This window comes from Ostrinia nubilalis, chromosome 8 (genome assembly GCF_963855985.1).
Source record: "Ostrinia nubilalis chromosome 8, ilOstNubi1.1, whole genome shotgun sequence".
NCBI classification, from domain to species: Eukaryota; Metazoa; Arthropoda; class Insecta; order Lepidoptera; family Crambidae; genus Ostrinia; species Ostrinia nubilalis.
The window spans coordinates 16,496,834-16,505,054 of record NC_087095.1 but is presented as its reverse complement, the minus strand read 5'-3'; the positions used below and the strand labels follow the sequence as shown (position 1 = coordinate 16,505,054).

General features: G+C 38.5%; 1 protein-coding gene across 1 annotated transcript; it reads left to right on the top strand.

The window, feature by feature from the left end:
* The first annotated feature begins 200 nt into the window (after window positions 1–200).
* Window positions 201–4,811, top strand: LOC135074051 (zinc finger protein Elbow). The gene is made up of 2 exons (XM_063968359.1): window positions 201–451; window positions 2,827–4,811. Exons 1-2 carry the CDS (start codon window positions 392–394, stop codon window positions 4,027–4,029), a joined length of 1,263 nt encoding a protein of 420 aa, XP_063824429.1. The 5' UTR covers window positions 201–391; the 3' UTR covers window positions 4,030–4,811.
* Window positions 4,812–8,221: the final 3,410 nt, after the last annotated feature.

The following is an 8,221-nucleotide window of genomic DNA, read 5'->3' as shown; positions in this document are numbered from 1 at the left end:
TGACGCTCACGAAATTATTGCCGTCCCCTATTCAATTTCCCGACTATGCATCTGCAGGCTTTGACTGCGCGCTGCATATTTTATGCGCGCTTTCGTCAAGCGCGGTAAGCGGTAATTTTTCGCGCGAGCGAGACGGAAGCCCGCGGTGGGGATAAGACGGCAAAGCTCCCGCAAAGTACACAAAATGCAAAAATGGCGCGGCGACGAGTGACAAGGGGAGGGGGGAACCGGCTGCCAGTCTCAGTCGCACGCCGCACGCCGCCGGCACCGCACGTCCCTCAGTCCCGCGAGTGATACATGGATGACACGACCCTGGAATTTTGTGAAGTGTGAACTTAGTGTGTGATTATTTTTTGTTAAGCTGGAAAAGGATAACGGATTGTGGAGCACCATGCTCACGTCAAGCAACCAGTACTTGAGACCGGATTACCTGTCGCCGCTTCCGACAACGGTGAGTGATAACAAATAGCTTTGATCCTTGTTTAGTTTGCGCCCGCTGTGATAAAATCCTTCCTGAAAACATCGCGGGAATATTAAGCGCCATTATTTGTTGAAGAGGACAATAAGCCGAACTGCCCCGTAGTTGAAACTAACTTCGTAGCGTTTTCTTTGTAAAAAAAATGCACACATATTTGAATTCGCTAACAAATGTAACTGATCCGAATTACAAATAGAGCCATTTATAAATAGTTAAAATACCATAACCGATATTAGTATAATTAGTAAAAAATACTTACGCAATTTTTCATAAAAACTTTTGAAACTTTAGTCTCTCAAGTTTAAGCCGCCTTGATCTTTAAAACGATAAATGTTAGCTTCAAAAATAAATATAACTTCCAATAGATCAAAACTAACTTAAAGGCGGTGCTTCAAAAAAACAAAAGCTCATCAATCAACTAAAACTAACATTTTAGAAAAAAACGAAGCGCCGCCACTGATTTTTCATTAATTATGAACCAATCAAGATGTTCGCGGAGTTCAATCGAATTACCGCTCAATCGGAAACGCGAGTTATAGCGATTTGTAGTACATTATTAGACATAATTTAGAATCATTAAGGTAACTGCTAATAACAGACCGCTCTGTCGGCGGCTTATAATTTTCCAACAGTCATAAAACTCAATTGGCTTGACCTAATTCTGCGAATGCGATTATAGTTACGCCTTTTTAAAACCGATAAAGAATATTATTATAGCATCTTCTGGAAAACAAAATTGGAGAAATGAGTTTTGTAAAAATATATTTAAAGAATTTTGTCTGATGCGGACATTTTGGCACCTTAAAAATGGAGGAACCTTACTTTTGTTTCATTTTCTTAATGTTGTTTTTGTCGCTGGATAAAACATTTCATTTTCAAAAAAATTTATAAATAACTTTGGTTGATTGTTGATAAAACTTATTCAGTTTTCAAACACACTTGTATAATTTTGTAAAGTAAATACTTCCTGAAAATTTTTAAAACAAGTCGTTCGCACTCGCACAATGCTTTCGCTGCAACTTTATAAGCTAAATTTTGGTTTTATGATTATTTGTTGAAAGAAATAAGTTGATACATAAGTAAAACAAAGCTCTGCTAACAAGTTTATTAATAAACGTTATGAATAGTTTACAATAACATAAACATAAAACAATGTTCACGGAAGAAATGGATCAATGTAAAATGAGTAAATTTTACATAAAAATAAGTAAATCTTAATATTCCACTGTTTCAAAAAATATGTTGATGACGTTTTGAATTTACTTTTGAAGTCTAAACCATCTTGATCCTTTGTATTTGATGTTTTCAAAACATTTTTATAATATTATAGTAATTAATTAAAAACAAAATCCGTGCTTTCCGAGTAACGGACTGTGACGAGGTCTTTCCAATATTAAAATAATTGTTAATGACTCAAAAGTTTATTATTATACCTTTCCGAGCAATAACCGTAGAGAAGATTTATTATACTCGTTTCAGTGAATAATGAGATTTCATTTCACTTGATTAATAACCGTTTATCAAAGGAGCTCGTCTGTGTGAAATATTACAAACGAAATATTTTGCTTGTCTTAAATGGCAACTTGTTATGCTAAAATTTCATTAGTTTTCGAAATTTTTGAATACATTAAAAATATTTTCGTAATTTATTCAAACTCTCTTCATTAACATAAAACTATAAATTAACACCCCTCGGATTGTGATCAACATCGAGCCTAATGACCAGAAATTAAAGAGCTTAAGAAAAAAAAAACAAAACAAAATTAAAAAACCGTATCCAATTAATTCCGCAGATATTTTGCGATGCAGGTAAAATACAAACGCGTTCTTTGTAATACATAAATTGTACTAATTACATTCAAGTTTGTAAAAACACTTATTTACGTAAACACACGCGCAGTTAATGTTGCTAATTACAAACATGCATATATGCATAATATGTTGCATTTTTTTTCAATCGCCGCCCGTCACACACGTCGTACCAATTAGAAGTCCAATTAGATTCTATTTACGATCAACGACAATTAAACTGGTTAAAATACGGAGTGAATATTCCCGTCGGATAGCGAGCCGGTCCCGCGATAATAGACGTGACGTGACAACGCGGGGCAAGTTCAGGCACGCCGCAAATTCAGCGGCACAAATTGCCCTTTTCACTGCGAGATTGCATCATGCGGGAGTCGAGTGAAATGTCAAGTCAAGCGGAGCCGACGGCTGGCAGACGCGCGGATAATGGCGCGTCGGCCGCGTGATTGGAGCCCGCCTCCCTCCCGCGGGCCCTTTGTGCGCCCGTCACTCGCAACCTCGACCCGACGTTTCATTTCATAGACTGCCTCTCTTTGTTACAGCTCGACGCGAAAAAGAGCCCGCTGGCGCTACTAGCGCAGACCTGCAGCGCCATCGGCTCCGACACGCCCAACCCCAAACTCATCTCCGCTGCTGAGAAAGCCAGCAAGAAGTACGAGGACAAGTCCCCCGTGATACACGTCCCGGACAACAAGCCCAGCTTCAAGCCTTACGAATCGTGCCTAACTGCGAGAGAAAAGACTAGAACTCCAGAAGACAGAGCTTCTGTGAACGCCCATTCGAAGACGCCGCTGTCTTCGAAAGGAAGTGCCTCTAACACGCCTGTTCAAGCTCGCTGCAGCAGCAATCAGAGCTCCTCCTCTCAAAGAACGCCACCACCTGCTCACCGAAAAACGCCGTCAGAGAAGTCAGACGAACGCTCTAGTCCGCTACATGGTTCTCCGGTTCCAGCGAAATCAAACTCTGACTCGACTAGCAGCTCCTCAGCGTCAAAGTTACCGTTCACACCCACCTCTTTATCATCCAGTGCAGATACCAAAGAATCGAGCTTCAAACCAAGTGTACCTGTCACCTCATCCGCGTTTCTCGGTGGTCTACCGCCATCCGGCTTTCCTTTACCAATGGATTTGATGACGAGCAGTTTGATGGCAGCGCAACATCATGCGCTGAAAAATGGACTGAACCCGTACCTTGCGTATGCGAGAATGAAAGCTCCCAGTGATCTGGGTATCTGTAGAGATCCCTACTGCACAGGCTGCTCTCTTAGTTCACATTTGCTCAAGTCTGCCGTGTGTCCCGCGGGATGCGCGCAGTGTGATCATGCCAAAACGCCTTTTCCGCTGCCGACTGGCCACCCAGCCGCCGCGGCGTATGCTCACGCTCAGCTGGCCGCTTTGGCCGCGGCCTCGCAGCTGCCTTTCGTCTGCAGTTGGATGGCTGGTGATTCAGCGTACTGTGGCAAGCGATTTTCATCGTCGGAGGAGTTGCTGCAACACTTGAGGTCTCACACGGCGAGCGGTGAGTCGAGCCCAAGTCTATCGATGCTCAGCGCGACTCACCCGCTGCTGCAGCGAACCTACCCGACGCCGCCGCTGTCTCCGCTGACGCCACGGTTTCACCCGTACAGCAAGCCGTCCCACCTGGTGTCTTCGCCGCCGCTGCCGTTCCCTCTGCCGCCTCACCCGTCCCTGGCGGCGTATTTCCCCTCGTACCCGCTATTCGGACCACGGCCTCTGCACCCTTGAGGACCGTCGGCGCTCCACACAACAAAGAAGGGGGGCGCCGATCGCTAACGCCCATGCCAAAAGGACTTTCAGAACCGAAGAGTGTGTAAATATAATGTAGTGTTCTTCGGGTTTCTAGTCGGATCATATCATCGACGGACGAAAGATTGTGCCCCGCGGGGCAGCGACAGCTGTGATCTCTAACTCAATATAATGTTATGATAATGCACTGATACTGTGAGCTCTCCTTTCAGCTTGGTCAGTCCGCGTCGGCGGATTTTAATTTTCTAGTTAGACTAACGAAATTTTTATGTACCAAATCTGTAGATTGTAATTTAAATAATTTCTAATTTAAGTTGTTGCAAATAATTATCTAGTGAGGATTGTTAAATTGTGTTTGTATTTTTTTAATAATCGATGTATTTTACTATAACTTTGTGACTCTGATCGATCACATATCTTTGTATATTAGGATTACTCGACTGAAGCCTGAGCGCGAATTCATGAACAACACAAATGTTACCGCAGTTTAGTAATTCATTGTTTAACTTTAGATAATGCAACTTTCGATTGATCTTAGAAGAATCTCAGGCACGTTTAATATTACATTTCAAAGATAGCAAACACTTTATTTTACGTGAGAAATAATTTTAATGATATCACTAAACAAATCATAATAATGTAAACACTACCCGAGTGTACGCTGTGCGTGTATGAAACACTGTATTGCAAGTATCTGTTGACATAATTGTTGTTATAAAGAGCATAAGACGAAGAAAAATATACGTAAATATTTAATTTGAGTCTTGCTTTTTATTTCTTTTCATTTTTCAAGTTCAGGTGGTGATTATGTGCAATCATTTTGTCGCGGGTTCACGACGGGCTGTAATTTTTCTTGAGTGTGAGCCGGCGCGTAATTAGCAGTCGCTTCTACGGCGATAAATTATGAGTAATTTGTCTGTCTTTCTGTCTTCATACATCAAGCCTCGCGCATTTACTACCGTTGAGATATTGCCGCAACTAAGGTGAACGCAGTAACTTCGCAACATAATAAAGCACCGGACTAGTTGGCACTTAGAGCTTTAGAAAAAAACTAGCGTTTGCAGCTTCGAGGTCTGCAAGTGGTGTCTTTAATATCAACGTATTTCAGTAGTGAAATTCCACAAACAGTGATAATTATTATAAAAACTCAATGCGCGATTTACACTGCGAAAGCTTTCTTGAAACGCGAAAGCTTTTGAATTATTCTTTCTTCTACGTTTATCTGGTGGTTTTTCAACACTCAATAATATAATTCTGAGAATAACTTTTCATATGAGTTTTCTTTGAAGATATAACACCACAAAGATGTTTATAAGCATTGGCTTAATACAAAATCAATGACATACATGATTTGAACGCACGACAAAATTGACAAATTACATTTTGCAACCAAAAAAAAGCTTTGTAGAAAGCTTAACTACTTAGTAAAAAATATCAATAAACCAGAAAAAGTACTTACCTAGTAAGTACAAATAAAAGGCATGAATTTAATGTACCTATAGATTCTTCTTGTTAGTCCATATACCTATTATATTGTGTGGGCGGTTTAAATTATTTGGTTGGACCATACACAATAACGTTCGATATAATTAATAATGATTTGTCATTGCCTTTTTTCATTGCCAAGTTTCCTTGTTGTTTCCTTTCAACATTAATAGCAATATCTTTTAATTACTTTAAAACATAAATTCGCTGATTATCACCTCTACCATATTATTGAAAATATTGAAATGTAGCTCATTATAGTTTTCAGGATATCGAACACTGAACTTTTGCATACAAAAGTACCATTTTATTCAATAACTAGCTGTGGCCGCGACTTTGTATGCGTGAAAATAGTTTGAATAATATATTTATATTTTTTCAAATCGCACCAGTAGTTCCTGACATTAGCGCGTTCAAGCAAACAAAGAAACTCTTCAGCTTCACAATATTAGTATAGATTTTATAATCGACTACATCCAATCAAGTCTACTATACTCTACTATATTTTCATACAGTTACCACTCGTATAATACATCTGTCGGCAACGTATCGAAGCGGTCTTTAAATATACTCGTATCTTATATTTCAGAGAACATGTGTCTCACTGAATACTGGCAATATAATCGCAGATTAATATTGAACTATCGTGCAATTCATAATGCATTTTAAAAGGGTGCTTACTGTTAGCAGTTGCGAGCGTTTGTCATTTAAAGACTTTATATTGGCCGTCGCAATAAAGTGACAGTTTTAGAACTTGCAGCGATAGTTAAATACTTAATTCAATCAATATGCTTTATGCACTGACGTTTAGAAAAAGATAATTTAAATAATATAGTTAGTAGAAATTCTGAAACTTCATGATTTGTCTCTCTTTTTATGAAGATGGCAAAAGTGTTAGCGGAATATGTCAGGTGATGAAAAAGCATTTTAGAAAAAGGAACTTCGAAGTCTAGAAGAAATATATTTATTTATTGCTCATATCAAATTATCTTAATTATAAAAAAAGCTCATTAGTAAAAAACATAACTAATTTCCTCAACAATATATTATGTTGTAAAAAACACATAAAAGAGAATGTAAAGGTCAAAAGTCCGATTCGTTCAGCATTAAAATAAATATTTATCTAATCAATTTGAAATCGATGTGTGGATTTATTGGCATAGGTGTGACCATTAATTGTTATTTATCTAAAAACCCATACACGATTTATAGCTAGCAATCATCATTAACTATTGTTAATTTACATACGTAATTATTAATAAATACCAGTGATTTATGTCTGCATTTATATCTTGTATATGCAATCGTAAATAGCTGTATTAAAAAACGTACAAGGTATGTTCTGTAATTGTTTCTGTACGAGGAATTATTTTAATTGCTATTTACAATTAACTACATGCGAGTTGAAATGGGACACAAGTATTAATTGGGTTATTAAATCGAATAGTCGGTTTTGTAAAATCATATTCAGTCCATTCACTTTGGCATTGTCTTGAATTATCACGTGGGTTTTTCTTCTCAAAAAGGCATGTTCTGTGCCTCTAGACAAATTATCGAACAGTCGACAACATAAAATATAAGATTACTGGTAATTTTATTTGCAAAATTGCACATATTACAGCTGTAATAAGATGCTGAATTGCTGACGAATACGGGATTTACAAACATTACTATGAGGTCTCACAGAGCGCGTGAACGCACAGGGTGTTATATGAACCAATCAAAGAGCTCTATTCAACGCTGTGCGTTCGATTGGCTCCTTCACTTAAGCAAGCATCGTTTGTGAATACGGGCGTGAGTGTGGATGCCAGACGTAGAGACGCAACGAAGTCGAATCTGCCACGAAAAGGATTCTACTTGTCAATAAATATGCCACGCTCTTACACTACAATACAAAAAATAAAACGCAGAGCTGGAGTGGGCCATAGCTTTTTCTATCGTTGAAGCAACTGAAGACATAACCTGGTATCAGACTCAATGAGACACGGTCTCCTATTAAACGCTATACGTGTAACGTGGCCTACGTCAGAATCAAACGTTCCTTCGACGTCCATGCGCCAACGTCAACGCAAGTTTGAAAGAAATCACAACAGTACATTTCTTGTCTTGGAAGCATTGAGACACGTCCTATGGCGTTTATAGGAGACCGCAGCCCCCCGTCATAAGCGTCTATCACAGTATTTTAATTGACGATTTAACATGCTCACCAAAGGCGAATCATCGTCAAGCCAGTTGTTTGACAAAATGAAATGAAATCAATGAAAGCATTGAGGCTAAGTAAACATATTAAAATATTCACACAGCTAATGTGTTCAACTCTTTAAATTCTGTTCGACAGATTTCCATCGAGATTCAATGCCAATTAGTGTCAGTCAAGAACTGCCCGTCATTCGAGCTTTTTGTGAAGCTTATTTCAATAACGTGGTAATATGATAAGATCATTTCAATATAGGATAAAATATTATGTTTTGCATCCTTACATTGTTTGCCTGGAAATCAACAATGATAAAATACCTTTAACAAAGGACTGTAAGAAAAATAGTAAGATATTCGTAATTTATTTAAATATATTTGGTAGACCAGGGTTTTACATGCCAGTCATGGCAAGGTACACTGTAACGAAATTGATTATATATAAACATCTAATGGACGTGTATTTCTGTGAATAAATGAATTTGAATTTACT

Excerpts from the sequence above, each read along its gene's own strand:
- LOC135074051 (XM_063968359.1), top strand. The coding sequence starts at position 392 with ATGCTCACGTCAAGCAACCAGTACTTGAGACCGGATTACCTGTCGCCG. Across the intron at positions 452-2,826 it reads TGTCGCCGCTTCCGACAACG|CTCGACGCGAAAAAGAGCCC; the intron begins GTGAGTGATAAC and ends TCTTTGTTACAG.